Below are 20,383 nucleotides of genomic sequence, written 5' to 3' on the forward strand. Positions count from 1 at the left end.
GGCTGTTGAGTCTGCCGATAAGAATGTGGTGATTGACAGAGTCGTAAGCCTGGGCCAGGTCGATGAATACTGCTGCACAGTATAGTCTTTTATTGATGGCGGTTATGATATCGTTCAGGACCTTGAGCGTGGCTGATCTGCACCCATGACCAGCACGGAAACCAGATTGCATAGCAGAGAAGGTATCGTGGGATTTGAAATGGTCGGTGATCTGTTTGTTAACTTGTTAATTTTGACTGAAAGACTCAAAAAGATCAGCTTCAGTAAGAGCCAATTTATGCATGACCCGAATATGTGGTCGGAGGCGCCATACTGATGGTGTGATGCACATGTGGGGCCTCCAGAGGCATGCAGAGGCCATATTGTGCTCCATACCACATCATTGTGCAGTGTGTGTACCTCTCAAAATGTTAAACAATGTGGAGGGCTCTGTATAGCTCCAAATTGACATGATTGGTTGACGTTAGGTGAGGAAGGGAGGTCCTGTATAAACAGACTCACTTCCTTGACAACTTCTTTCACAACTGTTCTGTTTGGCAAAGCACAAGATGTATGAATGTCCTGACTTCTGCAGAGGACATATCACCATAAATGCTGCATTCCAATGCAGATGTTGGATTGACCATTCAGCACCTTTAAAAAGAGTGGAACTTCCCATCACTACTGGATTGGAGTGTGGACCTCAACTTTCAATCACCCACTTGGGTATATACTCATAAAAACCAATGAATAGATGGGACCAGCATGTCAAGAGTGCCTGGTTACACAGGCAGCTGTTGACACGCGAGCAGTTTGGATGAAACGATTGAATAACATCTAAGTGTACATGTATTTTGCAATGCTCTCGCGCACGCAATGTAGCCGATTTGGTCAGCATGTTATTACTATATCTGCTCTGTGAGGTACAGATTGCGCTAAAGTAAAACGCTAATTGTAATTAACGTAAATAAAATATCATAACAGTAATGGGAACCTGGGACCTGACAAACCAGACACCTACATCCAACAAGAGTCGGAGGACATAGGGATACACTAGCTAGAACCTTCTCAACGTGAATCTGGTAGGACAAAAAAGCATGTCCAATTGTATTGTTTTCCCACATGTTGTTCATCAGGTTCTACTGTAGCTGACAGGGTGACATGTTGTGTGGACTAACTAACTAACTAACATAAAACCATGTGTATCACAAAGCATGATCAAAGCTACCCTAATTTTAAGAATCATTGAGAAATAGTTTAGTAGATTGTTTTGTAAAATTAACCAGTGATCTACCATGGATAAGCAGCTAGTAAACTATATAATATTGGAAAATACACTTTTCCCATGGGCTGCCCCCACGCACCTCACATCCCTATACCAGTTGTAGGTATCCATTCGCAGAAATCTTAGAAAAGCAACAGGAAAAGAGTATTTGCTAATTTTATAATTTTCTAAATGTGATGATGGTGGGAAATGTTGATGCTCTCTGATACAAGACAATTGAGATGATTTGCAAAGATGTAATTATGTTACACAGTTATTTTGTTAGTAAAACAGTGTCTGCGCAAATGCGCTTCGGGAATCGTCGCGAGGTGGCGGTAAAGTATTTTTTCTACAGTATAAAGACATTTGGATGTCTCCGGTAAGTTCAAAGTTCTCTCAACTCGGAAGTTTCTTCGAGAAGCTACATTTGTTGTGCAGAAAACTACAGTTAATTGACGCTTTGTGAACATATTCTAATTTTAACACATACAAACAACAAAAAATACATATATTTAGCAGCTGGTGAAGCAGGTTGGTGTATTTACATCATTAACTGTCAATGATTTCAGTGGGGTTTTTTTTCAGTATAAAAGTGCTGCGGCCGCATTGGTTACCATTAGCCGGCTAACAGTTAGCTGCTATGTTAGCCGGCTAACGTCGTTACCTATGTGAAACCATTCGGTCGTAGCAGCTAGTCGGCAAGCTAGATATATTCTGTTATTAATTGTATTGCTTAGGTACATATCGGATATTTAGATGATGTTAGTTTGCTAGTAAAAATTCACAGTGATGTCCTTTATAGTGAGTGACTCGATAAAAGATGTCAAGAAGCAAGATGGCTAAGTTAACGTTACTGATTCATTAGAAAAAATTATAGTAGCTAGCTTGTAGATAACAAGACATCCATTCATTGGCAATTTATGCTACATGAATTATAGCTAGCTGACCGGCCGGCCGTCCAACCAGATTTACAGCAATAGTACTGTATGAAAGACAGTACATATACACATTTTTCGACACTGATCCCATTGACTCGCCCGGCCCCCTCTTACACTCTCCCCTCCCTCTGTAGTCAGGTCATGATGACCACCCTCGTCCATGACACCACTGAGGCCGTGTGTCTGTGTCAGGAGTACAACCTGTTCCTGAAACCCATCGCCAAGATGACGGTGAGTGACACATACTGGCTGGAAACACGACATTGAATTCTACATTGGGTAGGAATGAGCGTTTGACTCAGAAAAGTTAACTCTCACAACCTCTACAAGCCAGGATGTTGAATAAAATGTAGTAGATTCATATCATCTAAAGCTGAGGAAAAAATCTAAAATGCAAGCACACTTGCCGAGCTCATGCACGTGATTACATGGTTCTGTGCATGCTTCAGGTGATAGGAATCTGAATGCACTACCTGCGCTTTGAAAAGTTGATGTAATTATACTTTCCTGTGGATATATTGTCTCTCATTCTCATCCCACAAACAGTAACGTACACAAACATATTCATTAATTCAACATTCTGGCTTGTAGAGGTTGTAAGGAAACATTCCTGATTCAGATGCTCATTTCTGACCTGACGTACAATTCAATGTAATTCAACATAGTGTTTCCAGGCAAATACACCTGTACCTGAAGTAATGAGCATCTCCAACGCAATGCATTTGACATCCAGATGAGCATGTATTACAATAAGATGTATTCTATGATTTCTCTTCCAGTTGAGTGTGGCACTGCCCCAGCTGAAGTTGCCTGGGAAGAGCATCTCTAACTGGGAGGTGATGGAGAGGGTGAAGGCCATGGTGGCTCCTGAACAGTTCTCTGCCCTCAGGTTGTCATGTGCACTGTCCATAGGAACATATTCATACTGTTATAGACATAAGGTCATTTGTGTTTTTTTTATAGCTGAGCTACAAGCAAGCTAATAACTCTACAATAACAGTAAAACCATGACAATACTGATTGCCTGGTATCAGTACTTTCTGGTATGGATAGATGTATTGAATGAAGCTGTAATCATCAAGCAATATGTCTCACCGCTGTCTCCCCAGGATCTCTAAGAGCACCATGGACTTTATCCGCTTCGAGGGCGAGGTGGAGAACAGAGGGGTGGTGAAGATCCTACTGGCCAAACTGGATGGCAAGAGCATCAAACTCAGCGGCTTCACTGACATACTCAAGGTAACGGAACTGTTATGTAGGGGTTAAAATGTGTCAGGTAAAGTGTTAACAAAAAATCTGTATTTTTGGTGATAGAGTACCTTCCCCAAGTTCTTGTAAAACATTAAAAAAATTATCCTAATCAACCGGACTGGTAAATTAACGGGGAATAATACATCATGTAGCTGATATAACTGATGATCATTTTCCCCTGGTCTGTGGGGTGTCCAGGTGCGTGCAGTGGAGAATAAGATGGACTTCCCGACACGTTATGACTGGGACTCGTTCTTCCGTGACGCCAAGGACATGAACGATACGGTTCCAGGGGAGAGGCCAGACACCATCCGCCTGGAGGGCCTGCCCTGCCGCTGGTTTACCCTGCCTGACGGTCCCCCTGATCGGCCCTCCGAGATGGCCCTGCAGACCATCTTCCAGGTAGGAAAGAACTCATTGTATACACTACCAGCCAAAAGTTTGACACACCTACTCATTTAAGGGGTTTTCTTTATTTCTTTACTATTTTCTACAATGTAGAATAATAGTGAAGACATCACAACTATGAAATAACACATATGGAATCATCATATTTTATATTTGAGATTCTTCAAAGTTGCCACCCTTTGCCTTGATGACAGATTTGCACACTCTTTGCATTCTCTCACCCATCTTCATGAGGTAGTCACTTGGAATGCATTTCAATTAACAGGTGTGCCTTGTTAAAAGTTAATTGGTGGAATTTATTTCCTTAATGCGTTTGAGCCAATCAGTTGTGTTGTGACGAGGTAGGGGTGGTATACAGAAAATAGCCCTATGTAGTAAAAGTCCAATCCCATTTTATTGCAAGAACAGATCAAATAAGTCCATTACTGTAAGACATGAAGGTCAGTCAATCTGAAAAATGTCAAGAACTTTGAAAGTTTCTTCAAGTGCAGTCGCAAAAACAATCAAGCCCTATGATGAAACTGGCTGTCATGAGGATCGCCACTGGAAAGGAAGACCCGGAGTTACCTCTGCTGCAGAGGATAAGTTCATTAGAGTTAACTGCAGCTCAGAAATTGCAGCCTAAATAAATGCTTCATTGTGCTCAAGTAACAGACACATCTCAACATCAACTGTTTGAGTTGCTGCAAAGAACACACTACTGAAGGACACCAATAAGAAGAGACTTGCTTGGGGCAAGAAACAACAGCAATGGACATTAGACCGGTGGAAATCTGTACTTTACTCTGATGAGTCTAAATTTGGGATTTTTGGTTCCAAACGCCATGTCTTTCAGGGATGCAAACTAGTCACCTTTCGGTGAAATTCAGCCTTTTGAATCCAAAATAGGTGATCTACGTGATTCGTGTAGATCCGATGAGAAAAGTTTTTTGGGGGAGGGGAGCAATACTGGGTGTATCCAAGGCTCATCCAATTGTTTACCTACTAAAATGCAGCACAGCACGTGACTGAAGAAAGAAGAGACAACCAATTTACTAGTTACAGCATCAGTGCTCTGGAAAGACAGCTTGGCAGTTACAGCAGCGCATCCCCTGAACGATAACGAAGAGGTGACGTCAGGCAAATTTTTTTTTAATGCATGTTTCAGTGCAACAAAAAACCTGTCACCTTTTTGCGCCCTCACCAGTTTGCATCCCTGGTCTTTTGTGAGACGCAGAGTAGGTGAATGGGTGATCTCCGCATGTGTGGTTCCCACGTGAAGCATGGAGGAGGAGGTGTGATTGTGTGGTGGTGCTTTGCTGTTGACACTGATTTTTATTTTCAAGGCACACTTAACCAGCATGGCTACCACAGCATTCTGCAGTGATATGCCATCTCATCTGGTTTGCGCTTAGTGGGACGATCATTTGTTTTTCAACAGGACAATTACCCAACACACCCCCAGGTTGTGTATGGGCTATTTGACCAAGAAGGAGAGTGATGGAGTGCTGCATCAGATGACCTGGCTTCCACAATCACATGATCTCAACTCAATTGAGATGGTTTGGGATGAGTTGGACTGTAGAGTGAGGGAAAAGCGGCCAAGAAGTGCTCAGCATATGTGGGAACTCCTTCAAGACTTGAAAAGCATTGAGAGAGCTGGTTGAGAGAATGCCAAGAGTGTGAAAATCTGTAGTCAAGGCAACGGGTGGCTACTTTGTTTAACACTTTTTAGGTTATTACATGATTCCATATGTGTTATTTCATACTTTTGATGTCTTCACTATTATTCTACAATGTAGAAAATAGCAAAATAAAGAAAAATCCTTGAATGAGTAGTTGTGTCCAAACTTTTGACCGGTACTGTACCTAACAATCAATCACTCAATCCGTCATTGATCAATCAATTACCCTAATACACACATCCTAATTTGGGCCGGGACGATACCAGTATCGCAATATTCTTTCCATGGCTAAAATGAAAACACAAGCAGACTTAACTTGTGGTCCTTTAAAAACCTGCTGTATGTAAAATATTGTGTTCTATAGCTTGGTATATAAATAAATGTGACTCTGGATGACAACATGTTTGTTTCTAACATAAGAAGTGAAATCCACTTTGTGTTTTGTTTCCTTGCCACGATACTAATGAGTATCACAATACTTGTATTGTCCCAGCCCTACACTTAACCTTATCACTCCTCCCAGGGCTTTGGTCAGGTGCGTCATGTAGACATCCCCATGTTGGACCCGTACAGAGAGGAGACTCTTGATAAGAACTTCAACACCTTCACCTTTGGCGGCCATCTTAACTTTGAGGCGTACGTCCAGTACCAGGAGTACGATGGCTTCGCCAAGGCCATGGACACACTGAGAGGCATGAAGCTCATGTACAAAGGAGAGGATGGCAAGGCTGTGGCCTGCAACATCAAGGTACTGAACTACACACACTATCCACACTACAGACACACACAAATATACATATATATATATATTAGAAGGGAGAGGAGGGTATCCACAATGTTAGATTTGGGTGAGGGTTGAGGGGATTGTCCTGCTGTGTTAGCACTAGAACCGCCATAGGCCAACGACCACTGAGGTTTGATTTTGTAAAATAACCCCCCCCCCCCAAAATGCAACGACCCTCCCTGACTTTTCCTTAAAGTTTGTATTTTACATTGCTCATTGGTCAGAATTTTTAAATCACAAACAAAGTGTTTCAAGCCTTTTTTCTCTGTTTTCTTCACACCTATTCCCTTTTTAACCAGCTAAGACAATGCGCTGTAGGATGTTGGTACCCAGCCAGGGGCTAATGTGTCTCTCGCTCCTCACTGAAAGACAAATGAATGCATGGCCAATAATTGTGCACATTATTTCCCAATTTAATTTGAATTAGGCCTAACTGAATTAAGGAGGGTGAAGAGGTTGATTCAATTAAAACATATAATAGTGTAAGGATTATTGTTTGCGCCTATTTACCAACGTCGGCGCTCATTTTTATAGCTAATCATTTGACCACACCCCTTGCAGGTTGATATCATTGTCTTTTACTTTTTACTTTGAAATAATAATCTGTTACAGGACTGTTTTATTTCCAATAACTATTACTAATACAATGTATTGTAAGGGAAGTGAAACCATGCTATGTGTTGCAGTAGGCCTTTAGAATAATGCTAAACATATCCTTGACTCAATCCGAGTTATTGAGCGAGGGGATACAAACGATGTCAGTCAGCCTGCGCAGCCGGCCCATTTGAAACTATACCAAAACTACACGTAAACTATACCCAAACTAATTTCACACATAATAAGAGTTAGCCTAAAGACAAGATTAAATTGACAATAGTTTGATAAGTGACAATATTATCAGTTGTCAAATTGTACATGAGAGATGGGTGTCTTAGATTTCTCTATATTATCAGTTTCTGTAACATTTACACTACCTGTCAAAAGTTTTAGAACACCTACTCATTCAAAGGTTTTTCATTATTTCTACTATTTTCTACATTGTAGAATAATAGTGAAGACGTCAAAACTATGAAAAAACACATGGAATCATGTAGTAACTAGGGATGCACAATATATCGGTGAACATATCGGAATCGGACGATATTAGCTAACATCTGTATCGGCCCGATGTCTAGTTTAACGCCAACGTGAACCCGATGTCAAAGCTACCGTGCATACCTATATAACGTAGGTACATGACGTAATGACGCCACAAAAAAATGTTGCGCTACACTTGCAACACAGCATTCTTAACTCAGCCCACAATGTCTGCTGTGTGGATCAAGCATTCAACAAGACGAACAGTCATTTCAAAGAGTAAGAACATTTCAGCGAGATGCCTCAAAGGCGAAATCCATTAACACCAAGATAATGGAATTCATTGCCCTTGACAATCAACCATTCTCTGTCGTGGGTGATATTGGCTTTCGCGACTTGTCGAGCACCGGTACACACTAACGTTACCAAGTGCGCTATTGTTCAGATTTTGCCCTACCGGAGTTACACAGTATTTACGTCACTGCTATTAGCTTCACGAAATGCGTATGGAACGCCGTTTGGGTCTTTGCATTTCAAAGATACACGTCAAAAAGCACTATTTTATGCTGTTAAATAAGCGTTTAATTTGACATGTCAAATAACACAGTTGTATTATAGAATGTTGTGTGTTCTGCATTTGTACGTGCAAGCCAAGCTGCCACCACTGTCAAAGCTGTGCAAACAAGCAAACACCGGCCATGAACAATGTGTTTTACAGTACCGCATTGGTAATAAAGCACTATTTGTTCCACCTCAAATTTTGTTCCACCTCTAGCTAGCTTTAGCTTGGTACCTAGATCGCACCTATACAACCAGCCTGAAAACAATGACCAGTAGAAACTGAAGTCATTTTCACTATTCTTAGCAATGATTTAGGAATCCTTGTAAGTATTAGCTAGTTAGCCACTTGTTGTTCGCCTATTGAAATTGATCTTAAAATAAATAGCAAGCCAGCTACTTAACCCTGTTGCCCAAAGCTAACGTTATAAGCAGCCAGCTAGCTTCTTCTGGCTAGCGAGGCTCGACCGGACCGGGTTATGTGTTGTGAAGCTTGCCACAATAAGGATTGAAGGTCCAATAGTGGAATTTGCGGTTTGCCTTCAAAATAAAAGTACCGTTTTGAAAGTGATGCAGATGGTTACAATTGGTGGAATCATGCCATATTTAGACCAGATAATGTGAAACAAGGTTGGAATGTGAACCAATGAAATGGGGTAGCAGTCTACTCTGTGACACCCACAGAACATGCCAATATTAGCGTTGTAGCTCTTATCGCGGGACTGTGACTGTGAAATCACCTCCCCAGTCCGCCTCCCCAGTCAGCCTATCGTGTGTATTGACATTCATATTGCACTGTACAATCTTACCTAAGGATTGGGGATCAATGAAATGGGGTGACAGTCTACTCAATACCCAATATTTTTTGCCAATATCCCTCTCAGAGTTATCAGACTCCAAAACATCCACGCAGTATTGTCTTTTTCCTCAGGAATAGTGTTCAATACACACAGGTTGACAATAATTGTGGCTCATTTCAGTTGTTTCAGAGTCCCGCAATAAGAGCTACGTGTAACGGCGTTCGTTTGTCGAAAGAGAGTCGGACCGAAATGCAGCGTGGTGGTTACTCAAGTCTTTAATAAATTAATCGCGATACATGAAATAACTTATACAAAACAACAAACGGAACGTGAACCTATTACAGCCTATCTGGTGAACACTACACAGAGACAGGAACAATCATCCACGAAATACACAGTGAAACCCAGGCTACCTAAATACGGTTCCCAATCAGAGACAACGAGAATCACCTGACTCTGATTGAGAACCGCCTCAGGCAGCCAACCTAAGCTACACCCCTACTCAGCCGCAATCCCAATGCCTACAAAACCCCAATACGAAACACAACATATAAACCCATGTCACACCCTGGCCTGACCAAATATATAACGAAACACAAAACACTATGACCAAGGCGTGACACTACGACGCTAATGTTCTCCGGGTGTCACTGATTAGAATGATACCCCATGTCATTGATCCACAATCCATAGGTAAGGCTGTACAGTAAAATAAGTATGCCCCCAATGCAATTCTAAAGTATAATACATAAGGTGTGATTTCAACAAATTGTCTTGTTGATTTTATATAACATTCCAACCTTGTTTAGCATGATCTATTTAATTATGTCATAATTCTACTATTTGTATTAATTTGCATTACTGTTAATGACGTACTTTTATTTTGAAGGCTAACTGCAAAGTCCACTATTGTGGCAAGCATCACATAGATGGTCCGACCACCATTAATCAAATAACAAACTGTCTTATAAATTAGGGTTATTTTAGATGATGACACCTAGCTATGTAGTTAGCTAGCTAACTGTAGCTACTGAAACAGATGTCGTGTTGCTATGTTTTTGGAGAAGAACATTGTTTGCATCCATTTTTTTATGACCAGCACTGTAGGTGCGCGAGACAACTTTACCTGCATCATAGCATTAATATCGATGAATCGTTGTGACACATGAAATACAAGTGAGTGTAATCAATGTGTAATAACTACGGAAAAAATGTATGAATGCGTTAAATTATAATGTGACGTGCAGCCATATTCAGGTCCTGATTGGTCAACAAGCTAGCTTATTTGACACGTCAAATAGTGATATTTGACGTATCTTTTTTGACATGCAAAGACCCAAACAGCATTCCATAGAAATCCTGGTTGAGAATGAAACGACTGAACAACGAAACAGCACAGCAAGTAAGTGAAAGAAATAGGTTTTGATTGTTTTACTGGTAATGGGGACATACGTAAATGCCAACAAATAACTTTTTGGTGTGTGTGTGTAACCTTTTTATTTAACTAGGCAAGTCAGTTAAGAACATTCTTATTTGCAATGACGGCCTACCCCAGCCAAACTTGGTACTCCCAATCACGGCCAGATGTGATACAGCCTGGATTCGAACCAGGGACTATAGTGACGCCTCTTGCACTGAGATGCAGTGCTTTAGACCGCTGTGTCCATGTGTGTGTGTTAACTATTTCACTGTAATAGAATGCTTAAAAGGCCTCTAAACATTTTGAATATCGGTTATCGGTATTGTTTTTTTCAGCAAGGAAAATATTGGATATCGGTATTGGCCAAAAATGTGTAAAACAAATCAAAATATTTTATATTTGAGATTCTTCAACTTGCCACCCTTTGCCTTGATGACAGTTTTGCACACTCTTGGCATTCTTTCAACCAGCTTCATGAGGTAGTCACTTGGAATGTATTTAATTTAACAGGTGTGCCTTGTTAATTTGTGGAATTTATTTCCTTATTGCTTTTGAGCCAGTCAGTTGTGTCAAGGTAGGGGTGGTATACAGAAGATAGCCGTAATTGGTAAAATACACTTTTTTTCCTATTGTGCTATTGACTGATTGTTTATTCCATGTGTAACTCTGTGTTGTTGTTTGTGTCGCTTTGCTTTATCTTGGCCAGGTTGCAGTTGTAAATGAGAACTTATTCTTAACTAGCCTACCTGGTTAAATAAAGGTGAAATGGCAAGAACAGCTCAAATAAGCAAAGAGAAACAGTCCATTACTTTAAGGTCAGTCAATACGGAACATTTCAAGAACTTAAAGTTTCTTCAAGTGCAGTCGCAAAAACCATCAAGCGCTACGATGAAACTGGCTCTCATGAGGACCACCACAGGAAAGGAAGACCAGAGTTACCCCTGCTCTAGAGGATAAGTTCATTATAGAGTTCAAGTAACACATCTCAACATCAACTGTTCAGCGCAGACTGCGTGAATCTGGCCTTCATTGTCGAATTGCTGCAAAGAAACACCAATAGACACCAAGGACACCAATAATAAGAAGAGACGTACTTGGGCCAAGAAACACAAGCAATGGACATTAGACCAGTGGAAATGTGTCCTTTGGTCTGGAGTCCAAATTGGAGATTTTTGGTTCCAACGGCCGTGGCTTTGTAAGACGCGGGGTTGGTGAACGGATGCCCTCCGCATGTGAATTTCCCACCGTAAAGCATGGAGGAGGAGATGTTATGGTGTTGGGGTGCTTTGCTGGTGACACTGTCTGTGATTTATTTAGAATTCAAGGGACACTTAACCAGCACGGCTTACACAGTATTCAGCAGCGACACACCATCCCATCTGGTTTGCGCTTAGTTGGACTATCATTTGTTTTTCAACACGACAATGACCCAACACACCTCCAGGCTGTTTACGGGCTATTTGACCAAGGAGAGTGATGGGGTGCTGCATCAGATGATCTGGCCCCCACAATCCCCCGACTTCAACCAAATTGAGATGTTTTGGGATGAGTTGGACTGCAGAGTGAAGGAAAAACAGCCAACAAATGCTCAGCATATGTGGCAACTCATTCAAGACTTGGAAAAGCATTCCAGGTGAAGCTGGTTGAGAGAATGCCAAGAGTGTGCAAAGCTTCCATCAAAGCAAAGGGTGGCTATTTGAAGAATCTTAAATATAAAATATATTTAGATTTGTTTAATACTATTTTGGTTACTACATGATTCCAGATGTGTTATTTCATAGTTTTGATGTCTTCACTATTATTCTACAATGTAGAAAATAGTAAAAATAAAGAAACACCCTTGAATGAGTAGGTGTTCTCAAACTTTTGACCGGTAATGTACCTTTGTCAAATAACTCAACATTCAAGTGGTGCAGCTCTATTTCTAAATATCACTTTTTCCAAGAATATCCACTCTGCCCATGCATTCAGCACATGACTACTCGCACGCTGTCCATGCGTTCAGCACATGACTACTCGCACGCTGTCCATGCGTTCAGCACATGACTACTCGCACGCTGTCCATGCGTTCAGCACATGACTACTCGCACGCTGTCCATGCGTTCAGCACATGACTACTCGCACGCTGTCCATGCGTTCAGCACATGACTACTCGCACGCTGTCCATGCGTTCAGCACATGACTACTCGCACGCTGTCCATGCGCGTTCAGCACATGACAGCACGCTGTCCATGCGTTCAGACATGACTACTCGCACGCTGTCCATGCGTTCAGCACATGACTACTCAGCACGCACGCTGTCCATGCGTTCAGCACATGACTACTCGCACGCTGTCCATGCGTTCAGCACATGACTATGACGCTGTCCATGCGTTCAGCACATGACTACTCGCACGCTGTCCATGCGTTCAGCACATGACTACTCGCACGCTGTCCATGCGTTCAGCACATGACTACCGCACGCTGTCCATGCGTTCAGCACATGACTACTCGCACGCTGTCCATGCGTTCAGCACATGACTACTCGCACGCTGTCCATGCGTTCAGCACATGACTACTCGCACGCTGTCCATGCGTTCAGCACATGACTACTCGCACGCTGTCCATGCGTTCAGCACATGACTACGCACGCTGTCCATGCGTTCAGCACATGACTACTCGCACGCTGTCCATGCGTTCAGCACATGACTACTCGCACGCTGTCCATGCGTTCAGCACATGACTACTCGCACGCTGTCCATGCGTTCAGCACATGACTACTCGCACGCTGTCCATGCGTTCAGCACATGACTACTCGCACGCTGTCCATGCGTTCAGCACATGACTACTCGCACGCTGTCCATGCGTTCAGCACATGTCGCACGCTGTCCATGCGTTCAGCACATGACTACTCGCACGCTGTCCATGCGTTCAGCACATGACTAACGCTGTCCATGCGTTCAGCACATGACTACTCACGCTGTCCATGCGTTCAGCACATGACTACTCGCACGCTGTCCATGCGTTCAGCACATGACTTCGCACGCTGTCCATGCGTTCAGCACATGACTACTCGCACGCTGTCCATGCGTTCAGCACATGACTAGACGCTGTCCATGCGTTCAGCACATGACTACTCGCACGCTGTCCATGCGTTCAGCACATGACTACTCGCACGCTGTCCATGCGCTCAGCACATGACTACTCGCACGCTGTCCATGCGTTCAGCACATGACTACTGCACGCTGTCCATGCGTTCAGCACATGACTACTCGCACGCTGTCCATGCGTTCAGCACATGACTACTCGCACGCTGTCCATCGTTCAGCACATGACTTCGCACGCTGTCCATGCGTTCAGCACATGACTACTCGCACGCTGTCCAGTTCAGCACATGACTACTCGCACGCTGTCCATGCGTTCAGCACATGACTACTCGCACGCTGTCCATGCGTTCAGCACATGACTACTCGCACGCTGTCCATGCGTTCAGCACATGACTACTCGCACGCTGTCCATGCGTTCAGCACATGACTACTCGCACGCTGTCCATGCGTTCAGCACATGACTTCGCACGCTGTCCATTCAGCACATGACACGCTGTCCATGCGTTCAGCACATGACTACTCGCACGCTGTCCATGCGTTCAGCACATGACTACTCGCACGCTGTCCATGCGTTCAGCACATGACTACTCGCACGCTGTCCATGCGTTCAGCACATGACTACTCGCACGCTGTCCATGCGTTCAGCACATGACTACTCGCACGCTGTCCATGCGTTCAGCACATGACTACTCGCACGCTGTCCAGTTCAGCACATGTTGCACGCTGTCCATCAGCACATGACTACTCGCACGCTGTCCATGCGTTCAGCACATGACTACTCGCACGCTGTCCATCGTTCAGCACATGACTACTCGCACGCTGTCCATGCGTTCAGCACATGACTACTCGCACGCTGTCCATGCGTTCAGCACATGACTACTCGCACGCTGTCCATGCGTTCAGCACATGACTACTCGCACGCTGTCCATGCGTTCAGCACATGACTACTCGCACGCTGTCCATGCGTTCAGCACATGACTACTCGCACGCTGTCCATGCGTTCAGCACATGACTACTCGCACGCTGTCCATGCGTTCAGCACATGACTACTCGCACGCTGTCCATGCGTTCAGCACATGACTACTCGCACGCTGTCCATGCGTTCAGCACATGACTACTCGCACGCTGTCCATGCGTTCAGCACATGACTACTCGCACGCTGTCCATGCGTTCAGCACATGACTACTCGCACGCTGTCCATGCGTTCAGCACATGACTACTCGCACGCTGTCCATGCGTTCAGCACATGACTCTCGCACGCTGTCCATGCGTTCAGCACATGACTACTCGCACGCTGTCCATGCGTTCAGCACATGACTACCGCACGCTGTCCATGCTCAGCACATGACTATATCACTTTGTCCCAGTTCAGCACATGACTATCCACGCTGTCCATGCGTTCAGCACATGACTACTCGCACGCTGTCCATGCGTTCAGCACATGACTACTCGCACGCTGTCCATGCGTTCAGCACATGACTACTCGCACGCTGTCCATGCGTTCAGCACATGACTACTCGCACGCTGTCCATGCGTTCAGCACATGACTACTCGCACGCTGTCCATGCGTTCAGCACATGACTACTCGCACGCTGTCCATGCGTTCAGCACATGACTACTCGCACGCTGTCCATGCGTTCAGCACATGACTACTCGCACGCTGTCCATGCGTTCAGCACATGACTACTCGCACGCTGTCCATGCGTTCAGCACATGACTACTCGCACGCTGTCCATGCGTTCAGCACATGACTACTCGCACGCTGTCCATGCGTTCAGCACATGACTACTCGCACGCTGTCCATGCGTTCAGCACATGACTACTCGCACGCTGTCCATGCGTTCAGCACATGACTACTCGCACGCTGTCCATGCGTTCAGCACATGACTACGCACGCTGTCCATGCGTTCAGCACATGACTACTCGCACGCTGTCCATGCGTTCAGCACATGACTACTCGCACGCTGTCCATGCGTTCAGCACATGACTACTCGCACGCTGTCCATGCGTTCAGCACATGACTACTCGCACGCTGTCCATGCGTTCAGCACATGACTACTCGCACGCTGTCCATGCGTTCAGCACATGACTACTCGCACGCTGTCCATGCGTTCAGCACATGACTACTCGCACGCTGTCCATGCGTTCAGCACAATGTGTTCAGCACATGACCACTCACATAGCAACATTGCTCAGGCTACTAAGAAAAGACTAGTAACATAATACACTTACAATATGCTCTTCTGATTTTTTAAATACATTTTCTTTCACAATCTTTCTTTAGACCTGCCAAAATGAAATTATAGTGGATTTCTTTGTGATGGATTTAACTCTTCAACTTGTGGTTTTTAGTTTTAGCCTAGAGTAACAAACTAATTAAAATGCTATTAGGTTCTTTTGTTTTTTAGTATACTATACTAAGACCTCCATAAACACAACCAAATTCTTCTTCTTCTGATAGCATATATGAAATGTATTTATTAGACTGTTAGAATGTTGATGCACCATAGGCTGGAAGGGGGGGTCCATCGAGGCCAAGTGTATGCTAATGGATGTTAGTCGGTAGAGAAGGGCTTGTGTAGGACAGCAGGTTTAAGGTCTTTTGGTGAAGTGAAAGTCAGGTCCATTATAATTCCAAGGATCACTGGACCAAACCGGGAGGCCTGGTCCCTAATCCAGAACTAAACTGTTCTTCCTTAATGAAGAGAGAGATGGAGGGGCAGAGGGAGAAATTAGGAGAGAGGGCTGTCTAAACCACGTGGGTCACAGCTTCTCAGCCCAAAATAAGAGCAAGAGGGGATGAGGAGAGAGGGTGGAAGGAGGAGAGTGGCAGGGGGGTAGCACGTCCTGTCTGTCAGGTGACCTTTGACACGAATAAACACCCACGTGTCACTAGTGGACCCTGCAGTCCTACTCCAACTCACTCAGCTAACTGTCTGCCTGTCTGTCTGTCAGGTGACCTTTGACACCAGTAAACACCTGAGTGACGTGGCTCTGAAGAGACGGCAGCAGGAACGACTGAGAATACTGGAGTTGGAGAGACAGAGGGAGGAGCTGAAACGCAAGGAGAAGGAGGAAGAGGAGAGACACAAGGAGGAGGAGAGGTGTGCAGAGAAAAGAGATTAGGTCATATGCCTGGCCTGAAAACATTGTCCCCTGTCTTTGCCGCTTTAGTGGTCTGTAGTTCTGAGGGGACTGGATAGGTGTAAGGAACATGGTGATTGCCCCACCTCGTCTTCCAATGAGTGTAAGCGTCCACTACATTGCTGTCACCCATCCAGTCCTTCAGATCTGCAAACCAAAGGTGGTAGGAACTAAGCTACTAGGGCCTGTATTGGTAGACAGTAGCAGAGCTATGTATTAGACTAGTGAATGAACCATGCTTCTGCTGTGGTTGTAGGAAACAGAAGGAGGCGGAGGAGGAGGAAAAGGAACGGAGGAGGGAGGAGAGGATACGTAAACGAGAGCAAAAGCTGAGGGACCGGGAGGAGAGGAGGAACCTAAAGAAGGTGAAGAGGAGACAGGAGGAAGAGCAAAAGAAGTTGCAGATGAAGATTGCGACAGAGGAGAGAAGGCTGTTGTTGGCTCAGAGGAACCTGGAGTCGATACGCCTTATCGCTGAACTACTGGGCAGGACCAAGGTACACACACACACTTTTTGCATGGTGTAATTTAATTCACCAGTACGTACACCTATACCAATGCACATTTAATACAGACACATGCTGATAGGACCTACATTACAATCGGTGTCTTTCTCCTTCTCTCCCTTCCCTAGGCTCTGAAACAGCAACAACAGGAGAAGGAGAGAGTGGAGAGAGAGGAGCGAGAGAAGGAGGAGTTAGCCAGGCAGAAGGAGGAGTTAGCCCGGCTGGAGCAGCTTGAGGCCTGCAGGCGGGAGCAGGAGGCGGAGTTGAGACGTGTGGAGTTAGAGAAAGGGCGTGCCTTGGATCTGCAGCGCAGAGAGAGGGAGCTGAGGGAGAGACTGGTTGGTAACCTGCTGAAGAAGGCTGGAGGGGAGGGAGAAAACCACACCTCCACCCAACCCTCAGCCCTGACCATGCACAAGGGAGACAGCTCCGACCTGAGTAAGACAGGAAGGGCCCTGGGGGTGAACGGGGTGAAACCGAGGGGAGAGGAGAGACCCAGAGCTATGGTACGATCACACGTCACTGAGAAACAAATAGGAGAGAGGGAGGAGAGGCGAGGAGGCATAGAGGAGAGGAGAGGTAATGAATGGAGAAGCAGAGAGGCGAGGGAGAAACCTAGAGAAAGGGAGAGGAGTCGGTCCCATAGCCAGTGTAGGAGGAGGTACAGCCGGAGACGAAGAAGCTCTAGCAGAAAGAGGAGTGATAGTCAGAGGAGGAGGAGAAGTCATAGTTCTAAGAGGAGAAGCGATAGCAGACGGAGGAGAAGTCGCATTTCTAAGATGAGAAGCGATAGCAGACGGAGGAGTGGTAGTCGTAGCCACAGGAGAGACAGTCACCATGGACGGGGCTGTAGCAGCAGGAGCACCAGCCATGATTGGAGCAGAAGCTCTAGTGAGAGGAGCCGCAGCAGAGGCAGGAGGGGCCGTAGGCATAAAGACAGCAGGAGCAGATCTAGTAGCAGCAGCTCTAGGAGTAGAGAGAGGAGCAGAGAGAAGGACAGGAGTACAGAGAGGAGTAGAGACTCCAGGAAGCGTAGTAGGAGTCATTCTCGTTCTAGACGATACTAAACGCAGCCAGAGGAGACAGAAGAGGACCCTATGCCTGGGTCTAGTTTAAGTGATGCATGGTCAGGCGTTCTAGTATGCTACTTTCTCTGGGCCATATCAGCTTCTCACACACACACACACACACACACACACACACACACACACACACACACACACACAGACGTCTTTCTCTCTCGCGCTCTCTCTTCCCCCCAATGCTCTTTGTTCATCTCTAGTTGGTTTATTTACTGAATTTTAAAAAATGCTATACTGCTATTATGTTCTGTTTGACACATGTACTGTAGATTGATCACGTGGTGAGTGTGTCTCCTGTGTAGAAAGACATAGAAGAGGGATACAGAAAACATACTTGATCTTTTTCGGGTCACAGTGAATGGCCTGGTTTGTGTTTCAGAAGAACAGCTTTAATTGGATTCTGGGAATTGTAGTTAAGTATTAATGCTTCAGCAGGATGCAGGGATCTGTAGTTCTATGGGAAAATGTCAGTCTAGTACAGTAAATAGGCAGCTGTAGTTTAAGTCAAGCTTTTTACCCTAGGATAAAGTAGGGTGGGGTGTTAAACAACTGACCGACGTTGGTTCAATTACTTGAATTCTATTTAGTTTCTGTCGTTTTTCTAGAGATAAATCAAAGCCAAAGATTTACAGGCTAAAGATGACCAGATGTCATGTTTCTGAGTTCCACGTTTTGACCACCAGACGAGGCTGTAGTTTTAGTTCTAACGTGGTTAAATGATGTTACTATGGCTTCTCCTTCCTCGGAACTAGAAGCACAAGCATTTCGCTACACTCGCAATAACATCTGCTAACCATGTGTATGTGACCAATAGAATTTGATTTGATAATGTCACTATAACATAAAGTGGTTCATAAATATAAAGTGTGTGATTTAAAGTTCAGTGTCAGCCCTGTTCTGGTGACTCGGTGTTTAACAGCACCCACCCCAGACGGAAGCCTAGTTTCACCATGTTCATTATTTTAATGGTGTCCCTGCTGAAGTTCTGTGGATAAGAACATTTTAAGTTGCCTTATTGATAAAAGTATGTAAAACAGAGCAGAGTGGTGTCAGTGGGTAATGTTGTATATAGGTTGTATAAAGGTCAGGGTGTCAGGAGGCTCATCAGTCTGTACTGTATATTCTCATGTTTCTCTGCTCTGATGGGCGGCAGCATGTCTTCAACGCACTTGTCATTTTATTTGTTGTAATAAAGAAACTACAAAAAAGTAGTGATTTATTTCAGATGTATATTCTGTCTGAATGCGTGGGTAGCCTACTAACCTAATACCTACTAGGGATGGACATCAAAGCTCGATCTTTAACCAGAGATGAAAAAATAGATATATTCTACATTGTTTAAACTATTTGGTGGAATGTGCTTTGTGGCTGCCCGAACGGGCAAGTTAAATATTGTCTTGGAGACTATGTTAATTTGCTTTGACTCTAGTGTTGTATTTGTGCATTTGCAGGGCAAAACCAAAAATAAACAAAGCCAAGCATCACACAGTTCTCTCCAAAGTCCCTTTCCCCTCAGTCTCATTCACTCAGTTGTATTCCGTCAACACACAAGCTCCCTGTTAGGCCTACAGAAATAAATGCCTATAAAAAGTACATTCCTTGCCAAATGATGAGAGCTTTATCATATTCTAAATGGACTGGGTGATTGAAGTAGGAAAATGTGTTCCAATAACAAGCTGCAGTTTTGGAATAATTGCATCCTGTCTATTTTCCGTTTAGGCTACTTTGTAAACTGCTAGTGCCATTTAGAATTGGTTTGCCAGGGATGGTGTCACTTTTTCCCCATCCCTAGCAAACACAGCTGATGAAAGTAATTGCGTTCTAAACTGAAGATCATGTGTGTAACAAAGTAGTACATGTCTGATCAAATGACAAAACATTGTACATATTAGCTGATTATTGGAGTCAGGTGTGTTAGCTGGGGCAAAAGTGTGATGCTAATCAGGCCCCTGAGGACTGGAGTTGCCCATCCCTGGCCTAGGCTCCTCAAATTCAACTCGGGACTTCCAAGCCAGTGCCACTGTTTTTCATTGTTCCCCTCTAATCAGGCACTGATTTAGATCTGGGACACCAGGTGGGAGTAATTAATTATCAGGTAGAACAGAACCAGAAAGCTCCGGATCTCGTAGGCTAAGGGTTGAATACCTAAGCTATAACACCCCCCTAAACATAGACAGGTTCCACCCTGAAAACACGCAAAAACATTTGGTTGTTAAAGACAAAGGGTGTATTTTCATCAGAATTATTAAGCATAGGCCTTCTCAAACATGTCCTGGCTGTGATTCATCACCATACACAGTTCAATGTGGAGTTGTTCATCCACTCAGAACATAAGCAAGATGCCAGAATAATCTAGATCAAACCTCTGTATAGCGAAAAGACAGATTTTGATTTGTAACCCAGAAAAAAGTTTTAATTTGCA

The 20,383-nt window shown here is 44.3% G+C and overlaps 2 protein-coding genes across 2 annotated transcripts in view; both read left to right on the top strand.

Annotated features, from left to right (window-relative positions):
* LOC127931025 (uncharacterized) overlaps positions 1–20,383 on the top strand; it is a 254,429-nt gene that overhangs the window by 229,026 nt on the left and 5,020 nt on the right. The gene's annotated exons all lie outside the window — the stretch shown is intronic.
* On the top strand, positions 1,637–19,191 carry akap17a (A kinase (PRKA) anchor protein 17A). The gene is made up of 9 exons (XM_035773899.2): positions 1,637–1,774; positions 2,316–2,412; positions 2,961–3,070; positions 3,291–3,420; positions 3,631–3,834; positions 6,028–6,252; positions 16,185–16,333; positions 16,630–16,870; positions 17,008–19,191. Exons 2-9 carry the CDS (start codon positions 2,323–2,325, stop codon positions 17,944–17,946), a joined length of 2,088 nt encoding a protein of 695 aa, XP_035629792.1. The 5' UTR covers positions 1,637–1,774; positions 2,316–2,322; the 3' UTR covers positions 17,947–19,191.

The sequence above is a fragment of the Oncorhynchus keta genome, chromosome 7 (assembly GCF_023373465.1).
Source record: "Oncorhynchus keta strain PuntledgeMale-10-30-2019 chromosome 7, Oket_V2, whole genome shotgun sequence".
Lineage (NCBI taxonomy): Eukaryota > Metazoa > Chordata > Actinopteri > Salmoniformes > Salmonidae > Oncorhynchus > Oncorhynchus keta.

Excerpts from the sequence above, each read along its gene's own strand:
- akap17a (XM_035773899.2), top strand. The coding sequence starts at position 2,323 with ATGATGACCACCCTCGTCCATGACACCACTGAGGCCGTGTGTCTGTGT. Across the intron at positions 3,071-3,290 it reads GAACAGTTCTCTGCCCTCAG|GATCTCTAAGAGCACCATGG; the intron begins GTTGTCATGTGC and ends CTGTCTCCCCAG. Across the intron at positions 16,334-16,629 it reads AGACACAAGGAGGAGGAGAG|GAAACAGAAGGAGGCGGAGG; the intron begins GTGTGCAGAGAA and ends CTGTGGTTGTAG.